We start from the raw sequence: 24,479 nt of genomic DNA, 5'->3' as shown, positions 1-24,479 counted from the left end.
AGCCCTGACAAATTCCCAACCAGGATTGGCAGGGGGCAGGCCCCCTTGAAATACCCAGGGTCAGCCCAGCTGGGGAGGAGTTGTCGGGTGGAAGAACAGAGGATGGCGTACTAGGCTGTCGGGGCCTTAAGGGGAGCTCCCCAGTCTGGGGGGGGGGGGTGACCTTGGGCCTGGGACTCGGGGGCAGGACGGATCCCTTCAAGGACTTATGAAGGATCTGAACGGGAGGCACAGAGAGGAGTCAGAAAGAACAATGGGAGCTAGTACTGCCGGGCAAGTCTTCAGGAGGGAACCACCGGTTTGCAGCCAGGAGGGCTGGTGAGTGACATGGGCAGTCAGGAGGACTGAAGAGGCATGCCCGAGAGGACTGAGAAGAATCAGATCTGGGTGTGGAGTCAGTGAGGATTGCAATGTCACAGGCAGTGAAGTCGGGCAGCTGCAGCCAGGAGGGCTGGCAGGGTCTGAACAGGGTTTACGGGGAGCAGTCCACCACAGGACAGCTAGCGCTAATGACTTCTTATTCTACTTTTGTTACACTAAAAAGGGACCCGCGGCAAAAGGCAGTTGCTAAAGCCTGACTGAATCAGGCTTGGGCCTAGCCATGTGCTAGCTGTGCCTGGAGTAAAGTGTTGAGCAGGAGGGACAGTAACAATCTGCAAGTAAGAGATTTGTTGGAGGAGACTGGAGTGTATATACCAGCGTTTATATAGTTGTCCCAGCAAGTCATGCAAAATTCCACTGGGCATCCCATATATCCCTATCCAAGTTCAAATCCCTCAATAAAACAACAAAACAACCACATGGATGGTTCATCATCTCAAAAATGACTGGGAAGTGTGACAGGTGGGCCACAATACTTAGCAGCCCCTACGGGGGTACCGCTACACTCTGTAGAACATTTGAGCACATGGTACTGCAAGGCCCATTCTGCATTATTGGCGTATAATATCCACTAGCCTGTCAACGTTCCAGATGTTTTTCAGAATGCGCGTTTTTGATGCATTTTTGGAGCATCCAGTGCATTTTTTTGCCCTTTTTTTGTAACCTTAAAGGACATGTGCATTTCAGTGTGTTTTTGATGCGTTTTACAGCGTTCCAGTACAGGAAAAATGTAGCATGTTCTTTTTTTTCTGGAACTGGAATGCACTGGAACTGCAAGCACTGGTGTGAACTAAGCCATTGAAAACCATATAACCTACTTTCCATGGGTTTTAGATGCAGAAAAAAATGCACTGGACTGCATGTGGTGTAAACTGGCCCTCAAAGCATATTTTATAGGTACAAGGAATCTCAGGTTTTGTTTAACCATGGCCTTTAAGCCCCTCCCACAATCATGTTCGGCCACAACCACTTTTCGATGCAGCGCTCTATGCGTGCTGCAGGTCACTGTCTCCCTGAAGTGTCCCTTATTCTCAAGTTCAAAAGTTCGGGTGTATGTATATATATGGGCAGCGCCAAGGGGGTGGGGCACAATGAGGTTACACCTAGGGTGTAAAAAATCCTTGCACCAGCCCTGCCAAAAGTATACTCACAATTCATTGCTGGGGCAGGAAGGGTTACTACTGTCTATCACTATCAAGACAGCAGGGAGCCCAAGGATATTCTAAGGACTGACAAGTGTGTGCAGCTCATTTTCAGGAGCTGTGTGCTCCTGAAAATGACATGCACAGTGAAATCATCCATGAAAAGGCTGCACCGGCTGCACACTCACGCAGTGAGTTAGGAAAAAAAATGGACCCAAACTTAAATATGATGTTGCCTTCCACCCGCAACCAGACTGAGACTAACCATGTTGCTGTCATTATTTTAGTGGTAACACCCTAGCACGACAGTAAACAGCCCACTAAAACACCCAGGCTTCCTGGGAAATGGCAAGACTGACTTACCACAGCTGTAGTCCTGTGTCACTCAGCAGTGACATTGGTTAGGATCCAGGGAACATACCCTTATCCACACAGTCATCTCCCACCTATTGGGCATACATCCTCAGCAGTCTTAGGGACAGGGTTCCATCAGGAGTGTGAACCCCAGCCCTGGACCTGTAAAACACTCTGTGACTAAACTCCACATTACACCAAAGATGTCTGGGAGAAGTTGCCTAATGCAAAGTCCAGTGCAAAAGGCCAGGATCACCAGGTGAAAGAAAAAAAAGAAAGCTTGAAAAGAGGAATTAAAGTGTTTGTTAACCCCAAAAAGATAAAAAATCCTGATTCTGTTCCCTTAAAGCATGTTATACAGCACAGCGCTTGTGCTGTGTAATTTGGCCCCCTGTATACCCTAAAATACTTGGCTGATCCTGCCTGGCTATACCCTCCCCTCTGCAAACAGACCACGATAATCATGGCTGCTGAGCCCCTGATACCGTGGTCTATTTGCGCAGCTCTCCTGTCTGCAGCTCTCCCTGTGTCTGTGTCCTCTTACCTCCTCCCCCCTCCCCTCCCTGCTTGTACCAGCGCCCACCCCCCTGCTCCTGCTGATCGCAATTCTGCTATTAAATGGTGCCATCTACTCTGTACCATTATAAGAAGTTTCCCTTTGCCTGTCTTCTGTAAAAAATCTGCCCCATTGTACCTGTATGAGCTCCGCTCCCGCGGCTCAGCTGACGCGCGTCTCTCTCTCTCTCTCTCTCCTCCTCTCTCCTCCTCTCTCCCCCTCTCTCCCCCTCCTCCTTGGCTGACGTCAGCGGGAGCACTCAGCCCGCCCACTGCAGCTGTGAGCCGGTGAACGGATGAGAGGAATCAGCTGTGCACCCGTAGCGGAGCTCATACAGGTATATTTGGGCAGTTTTTTTTACATAACACAGGCACAGGGGAACTTCTTATAGTGGTACAGAGCGGATGGCAGCATTGCGTAAAAGTGGGTTAACAACCACTTTAATTAAGCCATCACAATACTCTATACACTATGTTTTATACTATACTCTCTCTCCTATACATTTAGGCATGCACACACACTTTTTGTTCTACAGGCAATAAAACATTGGAAGAAGCGAACGCAAAAGGCAATATTTACTAAAGTATAGCGGCTGTTTACCAAAGTAAATGTTTAGTTTGAAAAAGTGTGTGTTCACTTTGCAAAGTAAATGCTAGTAAATAGATTGATCCTGTGTTCACTGTAAATACCAAATCAAATCATGTGCAAGGGAAGGTATAAAAAACTGGACATGACTGAGTATGCCAAATTAACACGCTTCCAGCTTTTTCACCACCACTTTGCAAAGAGAACATAAACTTTCCAAAGTAAATTTCAATTTGCTAGGTAAACAGCTGCTTTCCCTTAGTATATTGACCCTAAAGATTCTTTGATACTAGACACATGGATACATTTTTAAAGCAGTGAATGTGACATTTACTAATACCCGTAGGTGTATCTTTCTGGTGCATGGGTTTTAAATTACAGTTATTGATTAACCTGAAGTGAATGTTTGGTGAATGGGCTCTTCACGTGCCCGAACAAAAAAAACATTGCCCCTAAGCAACCAAATTAATCATAATTTTACAGTATGCAAGAATGAATTAGTTGCTGTGATGTTGGACAAACTTTCACAAAAAAAAAAAAAAAAAAAAAATACCAGCCACAAGCAATAACAAATCTATAAAATTTACAAAGCACAGACTGCACGCTTCAAAAGAACCACAATTCCTTGTTGCACAGAACAGCACCTACCGTGTATCATATCCTGATGAGTGAGTACGCCTCCTGTGAAGAGATAGAAGTAAATTTAAGCTTAATTGTCAATTGCAAGATAATTTATTACAGGTCATATTAAACATGTTGAAACATATCTGCAAACCCATTTTCTGTCATACTAGAAGAATGCTGAAATGTATTAGTGATTATTAGCAAGCTTTCCATGTAAGCATGGGTTGATCCTACCAAATGCTCAAATGGAAACAAATGCTATTTACACAAAGTGCATACAGTTTTAAAGTGGTTCTTTTCCAATAGTTTTTATTGAAAAGAGATTTAGCCAACAATAATGTACCAAGATGTACAAATGAATATTAAACAACTATGTTGCAGTGGGGATTAACAAAGCCATCGTATTCTGATCATACCACGACTAAACAGAGTGACTGTCCACAACCAACTCCACCCTGAGGGGTAAGATGGAGATGTACGAAAAGTTGGGGTTATTCATTCACTATAGTGCCGCGTACACACGATCGGACATTCTGACAACAAAATCCTGGATTTATTTTCGACGGATATTGGATCAAACTTGGTCTTGCATACACACGGTCACACAAATGTTATCGGAAATTCTGAACGTCAAGAACGCGGTGACGTACAACTAGCCGAGAAAAATTAAGTTCAATAACCAGTGCGGCTCTTCTGCTTGATTCCGTGCATGCGTGGAATTTTTTGCGTCGGAATTGTGTACAAACGATTGGAATTTGAGAGCCAAGCTCACATACAACATTTGTTGTCGGAAATCCTGACTGTGTGTGCGCGGCATAGGTCTTGTAAAGAGAATATAAAAAGAAAAAGAAAAACTGCACTAGTATATACTAAAAACCCTAAACAGTATACTCAAAGCAGCAATTCTGTATACAACACAAACAGTACATGTAAAAATAAAGAATCACGCTACTGTTAAATAATTCATACATAATCAATACATCAATAAGCAAAAAAATGTATAATGTGCTACAGTGCATAGATCCGTGAAGGAATTTAAGTTATGTGCAAAACTGTACATAATCAGCAAGATTCGGAAGTGTTATCATAATGGGGGATGGTAGAAGCAACAACGAGAAATAAAGCGTTACTGGATCTACTTATTAACAACAATACAGACCTGATCACGGATGTGAAAATACGTGGCAATTTAGGTAACAGCGATCACAGGTCAATTGGCTTCAGTATAAATCACACAAATGGGAAACATAAGGGGAATACAAAGACATTGAATTTCAAAAGAGCCAACTTCCCTAAACTACAAATCTTGCTAGAAGGCATAAATTGGGATAAAATCTTAGGAACAAAGAACACGGAGGAGAGATGGGTTTACTTTTAAGAGCATATTAAATAAGGGCATTAGCCAATGCATCCCATTGGGTAATAAATTTAAAAGAGCAAACAAAAGTCCTGGATGGCTTAACGCCAATGTAAAAATGCATATAAAAGCAAAGGAGAAGGCCTTCAAAAAATGCAAGGTTGAGGGATCATCATCAGCATTCAGACTTTATAAAGAATGCAACAAGACATGCAAGGGTGCAATAAGGACAGCTAAGATAGAACATGAAAGACACATAGCGGAGGAGAGCAAAAAAAAATCCCAAGAAATTCTTTAAAGCGGAGTTCCACACAAAAATGGAACTTCCACTTTTCGGAACCCTCCCCCCCTCCGGTGTCACATTTGGCACCTTTCAGGGGGGAGGGGGGTGCAGATACCTGTCTAAGACAGGTATTTGCACCCACTTCCGGCACAGACTCCCATGGGAGTCTATGCCTCTTCCTGTCCCTCCGCGCTATCTCCTGGGAAACACAGCTCCCAGGAGATAGCGGGGACCAGTTACGATGCGCAGCGCGACTCGCGCATGCGCAGTAGGGAACCGGGAAGTGAAGCCGCAATGCTTCACTTCCTGATTCCCTCACCCAGGATGGCGGCGGCAGCTGCCGAGAACCGAGCGGGTTCTCGGCGTCGCCTGCCGACATCGCTGGACCCTGGGACAGGTAAGTGGCCATTTATTAAAAGTCAGCAGCTGCAGTATTTGTAGCTGCTGGCTTTTAATATTTTTTTTTTTTGCCGGTTTAGGTGGACCCCCGCTTTAAGTATGTAAACAGTAAAATAGGGAGGACAGACCATATTGGCCCCATAAAGAATGAGGAAGGACATCTGGTTACAAAGGATGGGGAGATGGCGAAGGTATTGAATTTATTCTTCTCCTCAGTATTCACGAGGGAATCGAGGGGGTTCAATAACCAAAACTGCAGTGTTTATCCTCATGACACATCACAGGAAGCACCTCCATGGTTAACAGAGGACAGAATTAAAATTAGACTTGGGAAACTTAACATTAATAAATCACCGGGACCAGATGGAACTCAGTCAGGTAATTGCCAGACCATTGTTCCTAATTTTTACTGACAGTCTACTGATTGGAATAGTACCAGCTGATTGGAGAAAAGCCAATGTAGCACCAATATTTAAAAAGGGCCCAAAATACTTTCCTGGGAATTACAGACCAGTTAACCTAACATCAATAGTATGTAAACTCTTGGAGGGGATGATAAGGGACTTTATACAAGATTTTAGTAATGAGTACAGTATCATTAGCAGTAATCAGCATGGATTCATGAAGAATCATTCTTGCCAAACCAATCTATTAACCTTCTATGAGGAGGTGAGTTCCCATCTAGATAAAGGAAGGCCCGTAAAAGTGGTGTATCTGGATTTTGCAAAAGCATTTGACACAGTTCCCCATAAACGTTTACTGTTCAAAATAAGGTCCATTGGCATAGACCATAGGGTGAGTACATGGAATGAAAACTGGCTACAAGGGCGAGTTCAGAGGGTGGTGATAAATGGGGAGTACTCGGAATGGTCAGGGGTGGGTAGTGGGATCCCCCAGAGTTCTGTGCTGGGACCAATCCTGTTTAATTTGTTCATAAACGACCTCGAGGATGGGGTAAACAGTTTAATCTCTGTATTTGCGGACGATACTCAGTGAAGCAAGGCAATAACTTCTCTGCAGGATGCGGAAACCTTGCAAAAAGTTCTGAATGAATTAATAGGGAGGGCAACTACATGGCAAATGAGGTTCAATGTAGAAAAATGTAAAATAATGCATTTGGGTGGCAAAAATATGAATGCAATTTATACACTGGGGCGAGAACCTCTGGGGGAATCTAGGATGGAAAAGGACTTGGGGGTTCTAGTAGACGATAGGCTCAGAAATGACATGCAATGCCAAGCTGCTGCTAACAAAGCAAACAGAATATTGGCATGCATTAAAAAGGGGATTAATTTCAGAGATAAAACAATAATTCTCCCGCTCTACAAGGCTCTGGTCTGGCCACACCTAGAGTATGCTGTGCAATTCTGGGCACCAGTCCTCAGTAAGGATGTACTGGAAATGGAGCGAGTACAAAGAAGGGCAACAAAGCTAATAAAGGGTCTGGAGGATATTAGTTATGAGGAAAGGTTACGAGCACTGAATGTATTCTCTCTGGAGAAGGGACGCTTGAGAGGGGATATGATTTCAATTTACAAATACCATACTGGTGATCCCACAATAGGGATAAAACTTTTTCGCGGAAGGGAGTTTAACAAGACTCGTGGCCATTTATTAAAATTAGAAGAAAAGAGGTTTAACCTTAAACTACATAGAGGGTTCTTTACTGTAAGAGCAGCAAGGATGTGGAATTCCCTTCCACAGGCGATGGTCTCAGTGGGGGACATCTATAGTTTCAAGAAACTATTGGATAAGCACCTGAATGGCTGAAACATACAGGGGGGTATACAATGTAATACTCCCTCCTAGATTGTAAGCTCTAACGAGCAGAGCCCTCTGATTCCCCCCTGTATTGAATTGTATTGTAATTGTACTGTCTGCCCTAATGTTGTAAAGCGCTGCATAAACTGTCGGCGCTATATAAATCCTGTATAATAATAATAATACTGACATATAATCACACACATAGGTTGGACTTGATGGACTTGTGTTTTTTTCACAAGTTTTACACATAATTTTAATTCCTTTACAGATTTATGCACTGTGGCACTTTATTCAATTTTTGCTTATTGATGGTTTATGTATGAATTATTTAAAAATACCGCGATTATTTTTACATTGTAAATAGGATACATGCATATGCAGTAATGAGGAGGAGGAGGAGGGAGGAGGAGGGAGGAGGAATGAGGAGAAGGAGGAGAAACTGATTCTGTAAAACTAAACAAAATTTACCAGTGCAGAGGAACACCATGCTTCCATGCTTAGACTAGGCTAGAGGTAGCCCTGTAGCCCACATCAAAGCATTTATAAGAAGACATTATAGAAGTTAGAAGACAGAGAAAAGGTTGAATAAAGAGAAGAAAAAGAAAGAAGATTTACAGCCAATCACCACGTTCCAGACCGCCGACCCCTCCTCCATCCCACCCACCACGGGGACTGGAGGTATCTAATTCAGGGGTTCCAGACCTTTTCAAAGCGAAGTGCCTTGTCACGAAGGCTGCTAGTGAATTTTTCATTGATCATTATCCAGGAGATTTTGTTTTTGACCAACGCTAGATAAATTTGGAGATTTCCATGCTCGCGCTATGGTAACTTTGGCTAGCAGAAAAAAAAAAAAAAAAGCGAGAGTCCTGAGAGGTTTGGGTAACTCACTCAATATACAGTCATGGCCGAAATTGTTGCCACCCCAGAAATTTTTCCAGAAAATCAAGTATTTCTCACATAAAAGTATTGCAGTAACACATTTTGCTATACACATGTTTATTCCCTTTCTGTGTATTGGAACAAAACAAAAAAAAGAGGAAAAAGGCAAATTGGACATAATGTCACACAAAACTCCAAAAATGGGCTGGTCAAAATTCTTGGCACCCTTTCAAAATTGTGGATAAATAAGATTGTTTCAAGCATGTGATGCTCCTTTAAACTCACCTGGGGCAAATAACAGGTGTGGGCAATATAAAAATCACACCTGAAAGCAGATAAAAAGGAGAGAAGTTCACTTAGTCTTTGCATTGTGTGTCAGTGTGTGCCACACTAAGCATGGCCAACAGAAAGAGGAGAAGAGAACTGTCTGAGGACTTGAGAACCAAAATTGTGGAAAAATATCAACAATCTCAAGGTTACAAGTCCATCTCCAGAGATCTAGATTTGCCTTTGTCCACAGTGCGCAACATTATCAAGAAGTTTGCAACCCATGGCACTGTAGCTAATCTCTCTGGGCGTGGACGGAAGAGAAAAATTGATGAAAGCTCGCAACGCAGGCTCAGGGAGCATCAGTGTTAGCGCGAACTATCCATCAACATTTAAATGAAACGCTATGGCAGGAGACCCAGGAGGACCCCACTGCTGACACAGAGACATAAAAAAAAGCAAGACTATAGTTTGCCAAAATGTACTTGAGTAAGCCAAAATCCTTCTGGGAAAACTTCTTGTGGACAGATGAGACCAAGATAGAGCTTTTTGGTAAAGCACATCATTCTACTGTTTACCAAAAAAGGAATGAGGCCTACAAAGAAAAGAACACAGTACCTACAGTGAAATATGGTGGAGGTTCAATGATGTTTTGGGGTTGTTTTGCTGCCTCTGGCACTGGGTGCCTTGAATGTGTGCAAGGCATCATGAAATCTCAGAATTACCAAAGGATTTTGGGTCTCACTGTACAGCCCAGTGTCAGAAAGCTGGGTTTGCGTCCGAGATCTTGGGTCTTCCAGCAGGACAATGACCCCAAACATACATCAAAAAGCACCCAGAAATGGATGGCAACAAAGCACTGGAGAGTTCTAAGGTGGCCAGCAATGTGTCCAGATCTAAATCCCATTGAAGACCTGTGGAGGGATCTTAAAATTGCTGTTGGGAAAAGGCGCCTCTCCAATAAGAGAGTCCTGGAGCAGTTTGCAAAGGAAGAGTGGTCCAAAATTCCGGGTGAGAGGTGTAAGAAGCTTAATGATGGTTATAGGAAGCGACTGATTTCAGTTATTTTTTCCAAAGGGTGTGCAGCCAAATATTAAGTTAAGGGTGACAAGAATTTTGACCAGCGCATTTTTGGAGTTTTGTGTGACATTATGTCCAATTTGCTTTTTTCCCTCCCTTTTTTTGTTTTGTTACAATACACACAACAGGAATAAACATGTGCATAGCAAAACATGTGTTACTGCAATACATTTCTGTGAGAAATACTTGATTTTCTGGAAAAATTTCTGGGGTGCCAACAATTTCGGCCATGACTGTATATCAGAAAATCATGCCATCTAAATGTTTTTGGGAATAATCAGCCCGGTCACCGAGTATACCAAATTAAATATTCTTGTCCAAAACATTTTTGTGCATGTCCACCAAATATGGAACATATTGTCCTCCTGGCCACACCCCCTGAAGCATAGGGGCAATATTGGGGTATAGTTTAGCTAACTGTGTCTTGAAACCAGATACCATCAGGACAATACTTTATAATTTGTCTCCACCAGGGAAGTGTTAAGAAATCCTTTGTGCACCATGACCGACCACTGGGATTAAATATCCTTGTCTATAGTCTCCCAAGCTGGTTGGTAAGAGAGTTTAGAATCCTGGTCCGCAAACAGAGTATATAGCTCTGAAATACTGCCACGTCCCCCGAACCACGCAAGCATTTATTTTCGTAGAAGGTTCTAGTGGAGATATCCACTGGATCCTGACACAGTATCTGTAAATAATGAGTGATCTGACAAAGGCGAAATGTTTCCAAAGGGGTCATTTGTAAGGTCACCAGAAAGTAAGGGTTTTCCGATTCCTTTATGGTCTTATAAAAAGAGCTATCCTGTAGAGGCCCTTGTTAATCTAAGTTTTAAAGTGGTTCTAAAGGTTTAGGGACTAAACCTCTGCATTAAAACAAAAAAAAGTTAAATAATTGGGACCAATTCAAACAAAGTCGGAAATGCTTTTTACTGCACACAGAAAAGCTATAAGCAGCTTGATTCTCACATTTTAACTGGAGACATTTCATTTATTGGTTAGGCTGTTAATGGTAGTCCTTGCAGTAACAAAATAAAAGTTCTCATTAAAATGTGCTTCTGAAAATGTTTCACAAATGGAAATATTAGCTACTTATGGCACCAATACTTTTTTGCATGGAATGAGCTTAATTTTTTTCAGGCCTGAATTTTTTATGAATCATCACCTCTTTACAATTTCCATCCTGAGCCAGCAGTATATTAAAGGAAAATGGTCATAACAGAAATAGCTGCTTCTGAGTCATTGAATTGGAACAAGAATACAGATCAGGAAAGTCAAAGAATAGTCAGAAGTCCTTTTTCTGTATTTGTTCTGGGTCATTAGCTCAAAATTACAAAGCAAGAGGAACAGTGTGACAACCAGGCAAATAGCATATTTGGAAGAGAGGTCAGAAATGGCAGTTTCCATGTTTTCTCATTCCAGGGTTCCCTTAAAGTGGTTCTAAATTCAAACTTTTTTTACCTTAATGCATGCCCTGCATTGTCCCAGCTACAGCACCACTCTCCTCTCATTCCCGTCTCACAGGAGACACTGGAGGAGCCATAGGGTCCAGCTGTTGTCACTCAAACTCCTGTGATGAGGGGATGGGGGCGTAGCTCGCACAGGTGCCCCCATAGCACATGGCTTGCTAAGGTGGCACAGTAGAACAAAAGGACCATACAGTGCTAGCGAGGGACCGCCAAAGAGGAGGAAATGGACCACTATGTGTAGTATCGTTGCAAAGAACAAGTATAACCTCTTTTTTATTATAATTAATATCACTTTAAGAAGTTATAAACATATTTCAGTGATATAAATAAGGAAAATAATATTGGTATTAAGCAAAGGCTCCCCCGAAGTATAGAGTGTAGAGAACCTGCCTAGAAACCACCACAATGCATAAGTTGATTTCAGGGCCTGGACTTAAACCTAAGACCTCTGCTGTGTGACTGTTCTCACTGAGTTACCCGAGATGCTGGACAGTTCCCTGTTTGATTCATTGGACTACCCCGCCTTGTGCCTTGACTTCTGCTGAACCTTGAGCTCTTTGTTCCTCCCATGAACGTCCTGATTTAAGCCATGTCTCTGCATTACCTGTTTGCCAGATTATCGTGCTCTCTTCAGCCAGTGTCTCGCTCTCGTCTTCCCTACTGCTGTCCATATTGTGCTACCACTCATTATTTACCCTTGACTTGTTCCCCCAACTACACTTCTGCCTGATCCCAAAGCCTGCAACTACACATTAAAGACTAAGCTTCTGTTTGATCCGTACCTGATTTTCCGTTTCTGGACCCGGGTTGCTCATCTCCTGGTGGGGCGATCCTGAGGACTGCGACCTGGTCTCCTGGTGGGGCGATCCTAAGGACTGCGACCTGGTACTACCATGCAGCAAAATCCATCACCACCATCAGGAGCTCTGGTGAACACCAGGTGAGCCCAAGTCATTTGCGAAGGTGACAACCTGTGTACCTATCCTACTAATCGGTGGTAGTCCTGCTACTGCTATAGCAACTGGTCTGTGAGCCTGACTCCTGATCGTGACAGTTGGATTTGCTTCACTGGTGACAGCTTCAGCCACAGATGGTTTAATCACTTCAGCCCCGGACCATTTGGCTGGCCACAGACCAGAGCACTTTTTGCGATTCGGCACTGTGTCGCTTTAACTGACAATTGCGCGTGGCTCCCAAACAAATTTGACGTCCTTTTTTCCCCACAAATAGAGCTTTCCTTTGGTGGTATTTGATCACCTCTGCGGTTTTTATTTTTTGCACTATAAACAAAAAAAAACAACGATTTTGAAAAAAAGCAATATTTTTTACTTTTTGCTATAATAAATATCCCCAAAAAATATATTTAAAAAAATGTTTTCTTCAGTTTAGGCTGATACGTATTCTTCTACATATTTTTGGTAAAAAAAATTGCATTAAGCATTTATTGATTAGTTTGCGCAAAAGTTATAGCATCTACAAAATAGGGGATAGTTTTATGGCATTTTTATCATTAATTTTTTTTTAACTAGTAATGGCGGCGATCTGCGATTTTTATTGTGACTGCGACAATATGGCAGACACGTCGGACAATTTTGACACATTTTTGAGACCACTGGCATTAATATATCGATCAGTGCGTTTAAAAATGCATTGATTACTGTAAAAATGTCACTGGCAGTGAAGGGTTTAACACTAGGGGGCAGTGAAGGGGTTAAGTGTGTTCTAGTGTGTGTTCTAACTGAAGGGGGATGGGGACTGCGCAGGGAAGATAACAGATCGCTGTTCATACTCTGTATGAACAGACGATCTGTCACTTTTCCCCTCAGAGAACCGATAACTGTGTGTTTACACACACACAGTTCTGGGTTCTCCATGTCTTGGTGGCGATTGAGACCGCCGGGCACTCCCATCGGTTTGGGGGGCGTACCCGCGTCCCCTAGTGGCCACAGGGCAAAACGACGTTACATAACATTGTTTCGCCCAGCCGTGCCATTCTGCCGCAGTACAACTGCAGCGCAGGTCGGCAAGTTGTTAAACAAGGTACAGAAACAGCATGGAATATGTTATTTTACAATGATAAGTAATATATCTATGACATAGTACTCAAACTATATAACATGAAGACCATAATGAAAGATTTTTAAGACTTTAAGTAGTCTTAAATTATGCAAGTTCTATCAACTGAACTGGAATACAATTCAAGTAACACTGTACTTGATGCAGTTCTCAAACAAGAGAAATATGCATTTCTGCTACTAGGGAGGACTGCAGGGGAAAGACTAATTGGGTGATTATTGGGATAGAGTAGATGATATTTTCTGTCCTCTCAAGCCTTCATTGACAGATAAGAGGGTACATTTGATAAAGTCGTTTATCTTTTTAACCTGAAAAAAATGATTTCTATTGGTGTTCTCTGCCATCACAGCATAATGTTTCCCTATAGTCTTGTCAGTTAATTGTTTTTTCTTTCCTTCCTGTCAGAAAAATGGTGAAATCAACATCTAGAGTTTGGAAACATTTTCACAGTGCAATTTCTGCTGAGAGCAAAGTTGCAATTTGCAAATATTGTGAGAAGAAATATTATTTTTCCCAATGCTGCAAGGATGACAAAACACATCCTTGCATTCCAGAGGTGCCGGAAAGACATTCACAAATACTTTATGGAATCAAATGATGAGGACCATAATAAAAGTGCAACTAGCTTTTCTCTCCAGAGTTCTCATTCGAAAAACACTCTCTCGATGCTTCTGGATCTAAAAGTGTTTCTGAACCAGCAGCATCTTCAAGTAAGGAAGTGTTCCAAACCACTGCCTGACAAAAATACACAATCCCTTTATTTATAGATAAAATGACACCTGAAAATCAAGAGAAAATTGATCAAGCTCTTGCAAGCGCAATATATGCTTCTGGATCAGCATTGCCAATAACTGAAAATGCATACTGGCAGGAAGCTTATAAGTTATGAGGGAAAGGTGGTTGGTTGCCTGTTCTCCTGTATAGTTGAAATGTTCTTAACATATACAGTCCTTGTTATTGAATTTGTAATAAAAAATACAATTTTAAAAAGCAAGTTTAGTTTATTTACTGAATAAGCTGTACTTTTATTTCAAGCATAATCCTCTTATATAACACTGCATTTCACCTTCCCTTCCCAGTGTAACAAAATTACTTTCAATTTGTAAAACTACTCCATACTGAATTTTTTTCAATTTTTACAAAATGTATTTTTTTTCCAGGAAAAAATAAATAAATAAAAGTTAAAAGTTTTTTTTACATGGCTTCAAAATTTCCACAAATTTTTGGGGGGTCTGATGCTGCATCCACCTAGGTAAGTATGATTGTGGAGAAAAAAAAAACACATCTCTTTAAAGCTTATGATCTACCAGAATTCCAAGATCCTTCTCCTCCATTGATTCCCCCAGTTACACTCCCCCTAGTATGTATGATGCGTGTATATTTTTAGCCTCCACGTGCATAACATTACATTTATCAACATTGAAGTGGTTGTAAACCCTTACACACTACTTTTACCTACAGGTAAGCCTATAATAAAACTTACCTGTAGGTACCGTGAATATCTCCTAAACTTGCACCGTTTAGGAGATATTCACTGTATCAGCATGTGCCGACGTCATCGGCACATGCGAACTGAAGAAACAGCTCACTCGCACCACTTCTTCAGCTGCTGTACCGTTACCGACGGCTCCCGTTGAGATACACGGAAATAACTAACATGTGTCGGGACCGCTGCGGGGCTTCGATCTAAGGTAGATCTCCTATCACAAATTGGATTAGCAGCAAGGATGGGAAGTGTTATCATAATGGGAGATTTTAATTATCCAGACATAGACTGGGCGGAGGGAACCACGCATTCATTTAAGGCTCGCCAGTTCCTTAATATCTTGCAGGACAATTTTATCGGTCAGATGGCAGACGCACGGACTAGAAATAAAACATTACTGGATCTACTAATTACCAACAATACAGACCTGATCACGGATGTGGAAATACGGGGTAATTTAGGTAACAGCGATCACAAGTCAATTAGTTTCAGTATAAATCACACAAATAGGAAACATAAAGGGAATACAAAGACACTGAATTTCAAAAGAGCCAACTTCCCTAAACTACAAACCTTGCTAAAAGGCATAAATTGGGATAAAATATTAGGAACAATGAATACGGAGGAGAGATGGGTTTGCTTTAAGAGCATATTAAATAAGGGCATTAGCCAATGTATCCCATTGGGTAATACATTTAAAAGAGCGAACAAAAGTCCTGGATGGCTTAACTCCAATGTAAAAATGCATATAAAAGCAAAGGAGAAGGCCTTCAAAAAATACAGGGTTGAAGGATCATCCTCAGCATTCAGACTTTATAAAGAATGCAACAAGAAATGTAAGGGTGCAATTAGGACAGCTAAGATAGAACATGAAAGACACATAGCGGAGGAGAGCAAAAAAAATCCCAAGAAATTCTTTAAGTATGTAAACAGTAAAAAAGGGAGGACAGACCATATTGGCCCCATAAAGAATGAGGAAGGACATCTGGTTACAAAGGATGGGGAGATGGCGAAGGTATTAAATTTATTCTTCTCCTCAGTCTTCACGAGTGAATCGGGGGGCTTCAGTAACCAAAACTGAAGTGTTTATCCTCATGACACAACACAGGAAGCACCTCCATGGTTAACTGAGGACAGAATTAAAATTAGACTTGAGAAACTTAACATTAATAAATCACTGGGACCAGACGGCTTGCATCCGAGGGTACTTAGGGAACTCAGTCAAGTGATTGCCTGACTGTTGTTCCTAATTTTTACAGATAGTCTACTGACTGGAAAGGTACCAGCTGATTGGAGAAAAGCCAATGTAGCACCAATATTTAAAAAGGGCCCAAAATACATCCCTGGGAATTACAGACCAGTTAGCCTAACATCAATAGTATGTAAACTCTTGGAGGGGATGATAAGGGACTATATAAAGAGATTTTAGTAATAAGAATGGTATCATTAGCAGTAATCAGCATGGATTCATGAAGAATCGTTCTTGCCAAACCAATCTATTAACCTTCTATGGGGAGGTGAGTTGCCATCTAGATAAAGGAAGGCCTGTAGACGTGGTGTATCTGGATTTTGCAAAAGCATTTGACACAGTTCCCCATAAATGTTTAAAGTACAAAATAAGGTCCGTTGGCATGGACCATAGGGTGAGTACATGGATTGAAAACTGGCTACAAGGGCGAGTTCAGAGGGTGGTGATAAATGGGGAGTACTCAGAATGGTCAGGGGTGGGTAGTGGGGTTCCCCAGGGTTCTGTGCTGGGACCAATTCTATTTAATTTGTTCATAAACGACCTGGAGGATGGGATAAACAGTTCAATCTCTGTATTTGCAGACGTTACTAAGCTAAGCAGGGCAATAACTTCTCCGCAGGATGTGGAAACCTTGCAAAAAGACCTGAACAAATTAATGGGGTGGGCAACTACATGGCAAATGAGGTTCAATGTAGAAAAATGTAAAATAATGCATTTGGGTGGCAAAAATATGAATGAAATCTATACACTGGGGGGAGAACCTCTGGGGGAATTCAGGATGGAAAAGGACCTGGGGGTCCTAGTAGATGATAGGCTCAGCAATGGCATGCAATGCCAAGCTGCTGCTAACAAAGCAAACAGAATAATGGCATGCATTAAAAGGGGGATCAACTCCAGAGATAAAATAATTCTCCCACTCTACAAGACTCTGGTCCGGCCGCACCTGGAGTATGCTGTCCAGTTCTGGGCATCAGTCCTCAGGAAGGATGTACTAGAAATGGAGCAAGTACAAAGAAGGGCAACAAAGCTAATAAAGGGTCTGGAGGATCTTAGTTATGAGGAAAGGTTGCGAGCACTGAACTCATTCTCTCTGGAGAAGAGACGCTTGAGAGGGGATATGATTTCAATTTACAAATACCGTACTGGTGACCCCACAATAGGGATAAAACTTTTTCACAGAAGATAGTTTAACAAGACTCGTGGCCACTCATTAAAATTAGAAGAAAAGAGGTTTAACCTTAAACCACGTAGAGGGTTCTTTACTGTAAGAGCGGCAAGGAAGTGGAATTCCCTTCCACAGGTGGTCTCAGCTGGGAGCATTGATAGCTTCAAGAAACTATTAGATAAGCACCTGAATGACCGCAACATACAGGGATATATAATGTAATACTGACACATAATCACACACATAGGTTGGACTTGATGGACTTGTGTCTTTTTTCAACCTCACCTACTATGTAACTATGTAACTATGCTGTCTGTTACTTAAAATATTTTTTCCAGCAGAAACGCATCTATGTGGTCTTTTAATAAACTCTCCAGTATCTTTCCAATTATAGAAGATAAACTAATAGGTCTATAGTTACTTGGTAAAGACTTTGAACCCATTTAATTAGTAATCTAGAGACAAGGCACCATTTACCTTGTTGAGAGTTTTAACGGTGTAGAACCAATAGGATCTTTTTTGTCCCCAAAACGGGGGGCGCAGCCAGTACCAGCCAGATGGTACTGGCTGCGGTTCTACCGGACACCCCAGCGTCAACCCTTTCCCCCGGTTTTGGGGACAAAAAGATTCTATTGGTTCTACACCATTAAAACTCTCAACAAGGTAAATGGTGCCTTGTTTCTAGATTACTAATTAAACCTTCTTTTATTGTCTTGGTATAACTAATTAGGGCCACAAAGCTAATAAATTTACATGTGGATTTACCTTTCAGACGCCTTATCCTCTCCCTATGGTTGCATATATGCCCTCTAAAATCAGGCTTCAGTCCAGTAATCAGAATTTTTCAATTAACTCAAGCACTACTGTGAAAGAAAGCATCTGGTAGGCATGCATTCTCAGCTCATTATCAATATATATTTCTTGTAAACATATATATTCATTGTTCATGATATATTTATGTCATCTTTTTTGACATGATTGTCACAATTTTTATGTACAATTTTTCATCATTGTTAGTTTCTTTTGTAGTATTTAACTTAATGCAACACTTTCAAAAGCTCCTGAGGAACCTCTTATGAGCGAAACAAGTAGAGTAAGAAGTGATTGCACATGTTGTATGAATATAATGCTTTTGAACATTTATTGTCATTTTAAAGAAATGTACGTTCAAATAAAATGTATATTTTTATAAACTTAGCGTATATCTTTTTTGGTACCTCCAAAGTCCAGCTTCTCCTTTACCAATTGTTCACCTTTATTACACAGCTCTGTGTGGATAGGTGCCTTCACCCTACTTAGGGTAAGTGGGTCTGGCTTTATTAGCGAACCCGAAAATGAGGAAGATTATATAATCTGTTGTAAGGTATTCTTACACATAGATGAGGCTTAAGAGCACTATCAGTGGGAAAGATGCACTATATTTCTAATATCTACACCTGGCTCTGGCGGCTGAATTTGGGTGCTCCTCTTTTTTTCTTTTCCCTCTTTAAGTGCTTTTATTGGTTTATACAATCAATTCGTACTGGAAATCATCAGTGACCTTGGCCTTCAGTGGAGGCTGTACATACTCCTTCCTCTATCCCTTTATACACATATATTGATCTTCAACATCTGAATCTGGACCCCCGGCATAAATGTGTTCTGAGTCATAGTCTGATGTGTGGTGTCCCAATATATTTTGATTCAAGGTCAATCAGCACCTACCCAGTATGTCCTGAGGAAGCTACAAAATTGTGAAAAGCGTTGACAAGAAAGTATGGAGGAGTGGTTGGATCATAATTTGCTATACAGATTTATATACACACCAAATTCTCTACCTAGGATCCGAACCTTCACAATTGTTGTATTGGATATCTGTTGACCTTGTCTAACAATAGGGTGTTGTTTAAGTGTTTTATGTAATTTTAATTGATTTGTTAATAAAAGGAATTTTTATAACTAATGCCTCATGATATGCCCACAAAGTCTGTTTTTTCTTTGGGAAATATTCTCAATGCTTAGATATACTCATTGGATGTTGGCATAGTGGGGGGTCTCCCCTTTCTATGGGTTAGTAATCATCATGTATCACAAAATCAGAAGAGTCTACCAAAATGCAAGCTAGGCTCCTTTGTAATAATGTACATCAACTGATCCTATTGGGTATAATATTTTCTGTTTCTATTTGATCATTTTTATTTTTTAAACAATTGTAAAGACTTAGTTTTTTCCCCTCGGTGTGTCCCCACAGGAAGCTGCTTCCTAGTGTGTCACACTTGTGGGCTAGCTCCCAAGCCAGGTTGTGTGCATCCATTGACACACACATAGTGCGGCTTGGCCCCGCCCTCCACTCCCTCCTTACAGTATTTGATTGACAGCAACAATGGCTCCTGCTGCCTTAGCTACATATGTGAAAGTGGGGAGACCATTGCTACAGATAGGCACAGTGCTGGATTGAGTGAGGACTCGGAAAAGTATTTAGGGGGGTGAGGGAGCGATACAACAAATGGGACATTTTTTACCTCAATGCAAATTCTAATCTTTAGAGTTTCATTGGAGAGACTGAAGTGCTGCTTCACGTTTTCACCAATAATATTATGTAGCACAACAATAAAAATGACAATCACATTTTTCCAGTATATAAATAACAAGCTTATAAAATCAGCACGAAAAACAGGTACACATGGCAGGATTGCACTTTCTAAGATAAATGGATCAATCATGTGCTGCGCTATCCCCTTAATGATCTGCTGAACCTGCAGCAAAAACCTAAAAAACTAAATTGTTAACAAAAGTGATGTGCCTATAAAATCAAATCCAAGGCTGAAATAATAATATATAAGCGACTAATGTCATCATACAGCTTACAACATCATATAGCGTGAATATACACACATTTCATAAAAAATAAATATTGATACAAAAGTGATCCATAAAGTGCTCAAGTGCATATAAGTCTGTGATACTTTGACCACCCAGGATCAGTTTTCAGTGTCCTTAATACAGAGATAATAAACGTGACTTGATAGGTGACTGTGAATATAGCGATCTGCAGCAGTGATTACACTCAGGTGCTCCCCGCCCCAAGGTAATGGCCGCTCACCTCAGAGCGTGTGACCTCGCAATTAAGTTTGGTCAATACACGCTTTTGAATCATCAAAACGGATTCCAGGTCAGGTTGCAAGGTCCAAACACTGCTCAAAGATGTAGCCTCCTCATATATAGATATCAAAAAGAAACTTCCATAGTGTGATACCGTTTTAAATTTTTAAAAGAGGACTACAGTATATATAAAATCTTTTAACCTGAAATTAATGAAAGCTAAGCGTTGTTTATAAAACAATTGATATCCCAGTCGACGTTTAAGCCAAATGGCACATAAGATTTCATATCGAAAATAATTTCAAGTCTAGAGATAGAACGAATCATATTCGTCCCTCTCCAATGGGGTTGAATTTTGTCAAAAGCCATAAAGTCCCTTTAAGTTCTTTGTCGTGATCTTTGGCATAATGTCTAAAGAGATTATGTTTTTTAAAACCTCTCTTAATGTTTCCTACATGTTCGGATAAACGTACATTCAATTCTCTTTTGGTACGACCAATGTATTGTTTGGAGCATGGACACTGTATCATGTACACAATATATTGGGTGGAGCAAGTAATGAATGACTCTATATTATATGTTCTATTGGTCTTGGGTAGATTGAAAAGTCTCGCACTTCCGCCCTCTGAATGAGTTAATCCGGCAAATATTGCATTTCCGACATGGAAAGAAACTTTTCATGGATTGAAAAAATGAGATCTTTGGAGGATCAACTACATTCGGGGCAATACTATGTCTTCAGGAGGGGGCTCCTCTATAAATCACTACTGGGCGGTCTGGGATGATAGGGCCAAGCCCTTTGTCATTCTTAAGTATATCCCAATGCTCGTTGAGGATCTTTTTGACAGAAAAATGCTGGTTGGAATATCCTGTGATCATAGACCATCCAAATTTGCTGTCTGGTACATGATTAGTTCCTCTAATTCTGTTTAACATAATACCCCTATCTATATTGGCGACTCGATCGATAGTTGCACTAATATCACTTTCAGAATAGCCTTTATCTAAAAATCTTTGTTTCAACATTAGGGCTTGCTGATAATAATCTGAAATTTCCGTACAGTTACGCCCAATTTGTTGAAACTGGCCTTTGGGGACCGCACTTAACCAGGACTTAGGATGACAACTAGATAGAGGAATAAATACGTTTCTATTGGTATCTTTGAAATATGCTACATCGCTTCACCCTGTGGCCACTAGGGGCGTGCGCATCCGCTGCTCGCACCCGAGTGCTCGGCGGTTGCGATGATCGCCAGGCTCCCGCGATCGCTCGTGGCACACCGAGAAGCGGAATCTGTGTGTGTAAGGGGGAGGGGAGAAGAGACTGATTGTGTGTTCATACAAAGTATGAACAGCGATCTATCATCTTCCCTAGACAGTCCCATCCCCCCTTCAGTGAGAACACAGAGAGGGAACACAGTTAACCTCTTGATCGCCGCCTAGTGATAACCCCTTCCCTGCCAGTGACATTTTTACAGTAATCGGTGCATTTTTATAGCACTGATCGCTGTATTAATGCCAATGGTCCAAAAATGTGTCAAAAGTGTCTGATGTGTCCGCCATAATGTCGCAGTCCCTGTAAAGTTCGCAGATCGCCGCCATTACTAGAAAAAAAAAAATAATAAAAATGCTATAAATCTATCCCCTATTTTGTAGACGCTATAACTTTTGCGCAAACCAATTAATATATACGCTTATTGCAATTTTTATTACCAAAAATATGTAGAAGAACATATCGGCCTAAACTGAGAAAAAATTAGCTTTTTTTAAAAAAAAATGGGGATATTTATTATAGCAAAAAGTACAAAATATTGTTTTTCTCAAAATTGTCGCTCTTTTTTTGTTTATAGCGCAAAAAATAAAAACTGCAGACATGATCAAATACCACCAAAAGAAAGCTCTATTTGTGGGGAAAAAAGGATGTCAGTTTTGTTTGGGTGCAGCGCCGCACGACCGCGCACTTGTCAGTTAAAGCGACGCAGTGCCGAATCGCAGAAAATGGCCTGGTCATTCAGCAGCCACACCTTCCGGGGCTGAAGCGGCTAAAGTTGATTCTGTACCTACCCAGTGGAAAAACAAATCATCGATGAAGCTTTTGTAAAAAAGGAGTTCTCTTTTTTGCTGGCCGTAAATAAATGTATCATCCCATGCACTCAAAGAGGTTCGCTAGGCTTGGCGCGAATTTCGTGCCCATTGCTACGCCTTTTATTTGGGTAAAGAACTGGCCTGCGCACCAAAAAATAATTATGGGCCAAGCAATAATCTAAAGCCATTCCTAAAAACTTATTTTGTATGAATGGAAGATCCTCCCTTTTACTTAATGCCCAATTCAGAGATATCAGAGCGTCATCATGCATTTTAACATTGTAAGTGCACATTTGTAAGGGGGATAATTTTATTATTAATACATGTTACTGGATTACGCTATGTGCACATTTTTCTTTTGCTTGCTGTGAACAATACCTAGATGGAGAGATGCAGTGCCTGCTGACAGATTGTTAAAAACACAATCGTAATACCTATGGTTGTCTGGTAAGTTCATTACCTTAGGGGATTGTTGCACACGCAGTGTGGTGACGGTATTCAGCTGGATTTAACCCAGTATGAACTTTTCTGATGGACAATCCATTATTCACGATATATTGGATTATTATTTCAATCTTGTTTTGCGAATGTTTAGCGCTGCTAATGTTGTAGCTTTTCTGTAGCATATTTTGTGAATATTTAAAACATTTAACAATATCGTATATATTAAAATCATAATAATCCCATAATGAGAAACTACATAAATATCCCTATTTTTATTATCAAATCAATATAAAATCTGAGAGAAGGTTCTACTTAACTCAATTAAAATATCCATATGCGCACACCTCCAGGTGCATAACATTAATGCGCACTAATCAAACCCTGTGTATGCATGTTAAAAAGTCCATTAATGAAATGCATTTGGTAATCCACCTCCATACATATGACCTACTGCCATGTTATAAAAAGGGCGGTAAAACATGTAATTAAAAAGGGTGGTAAAAATTTGGCTTAACCCCATAATTGTCGCTAATACCTCACCTATAAACAACCAACACTTGATACCAGCAGCAACAATAATACTCTGAACCCATATCAATCTGAACCACTTAACAAAATTAAAACTAAAAAAAGAAAATTATATTAAAAAAATTATGTTTAGTAATTACTAAGGAAACATTTCAAATTAAATTCCCTATTTAACCCCCTGGTAAAAAGAGCCCAATTGGTGTACCCACCACGATTCCCTCCCACTGATTTCTCTGACGAAATTGGATCCCCTCCAATGATGCTTAGGGGCCTCAATACCCCAAAATTGCATTCCCTCTGTTTTTTTTTGATGTTTGTCCCTAAAGTGGATAGACAAATAATGATCATCATATCCGTTTCGAATGTTTCTCACATGTTCCTCCATTCTTGTTTTCAGTGCCATCTTATGCCCCGTACACACGGTCGGAACTTCCGACGGAAAATGTGCGATCGGAGCGTGTTGTTGGAAATTCCGACCGTGTGTGGGCTCTATCGGACATTTTCCATCACATGTTCCGACACACAAAGTTTGAGAGCAGGCTATAAAATTTTCCGACAACAAAATCAGATCGCGTCAATTCCGACCGTGTGTGGACAATTCCGACGCACAAAGTGCCATGCATGCTTAGAAGAAATTCTGAGACGGAACAGCTCGGTCTGGCAAAATTAGCGTTCGAAATGGATACAGCACTTTCGTCACGCTGCAATGTAAAAAATGGTTTAATACAGCGCACTCTCTTCTTTATAATGTGAGAAGAATGAAGTAGTTTTGCTGCCCATATTCACACAGACTTCTCACAAACTTCTTTCTTTATTATTTATCATGATTCCCTCAATATATTTTGATTTGTCACATCTGACCAAATTTCTTTTTTGTTTTATTTATTTATTTATTTTTCAAGGTTGCTTTTTTTTTTTTTTTGGGGTTTGTATTTTTTTCAAGGCTGATCTTTGTTTTATTTTAGTTTTAGTTTTACTCCATAATATTTTTGTGTGTGTTTTGTGTGTCAAGTTACCACAACACCATTATTATCTTGTATTATTTAATCTCAAGGAGATTGCTTGGTGTTGGTGTCCCTTGTTAATTTCACATTGTATTTTTGAAATGTACCTGCCTCCTCACAAACTGTCCTTTTTGAAGGAAAACACACATAGGCGAGTATAATTGAAACAAAAAATCCTTTATTAAGGGCTCAGAACCAAACAAAGAGGGAGGCAACGCTGGAGA

The 24,479-nt window shown here is 40.7% G+C and overlaps 1 protein-coding gene across 6 annotated transcripts in view; it reads right to left on the bottom strand.

Annotated features, from left to right (window-relative positions):
* The window catches only part of PIP5K1C (phosphatidylinositol-4-phosphate 5-kinase type 1 gamma), a 501,728-nt gene that overhangs the window by 200,613 nt on the left and 276,636 nt on the right, over positions 1-24,479 (bottom strand). For all 6 annotated transcript variants that reach the window (XM_073594381.1, XM_073594347.1, XM_073594390.1 and 3 more), the window contains one exon: positions 3,667-3,699. In XM_073594381.1, the coding sequence (XP_073450482.1) occupies positions 3,667-3,699 (33 nt within the window). The remainder of the gene's footprint in view (positions 1-3,666; positions 3,700-24,479) is intronic.

This window comes from Aquarana catesbeiana, linkage group LG01, assembly GCF_042186555.1.
Source record: "Aquarana catesbeiana isolate 2022-GZ linkage group LG01, ASM4218655v1, whole genome shotgun sequence".
NCBI classification, from domain to species: domain Eukaryota; kingdom Metazoa; phylum Chordata; class Amphibia; order Anura; family Ranidae; genus Aquarana; species Aquarana catesbeiana.
This window is presented reverse-complemented; position numbering and strand designations above follow the sequence as displayed.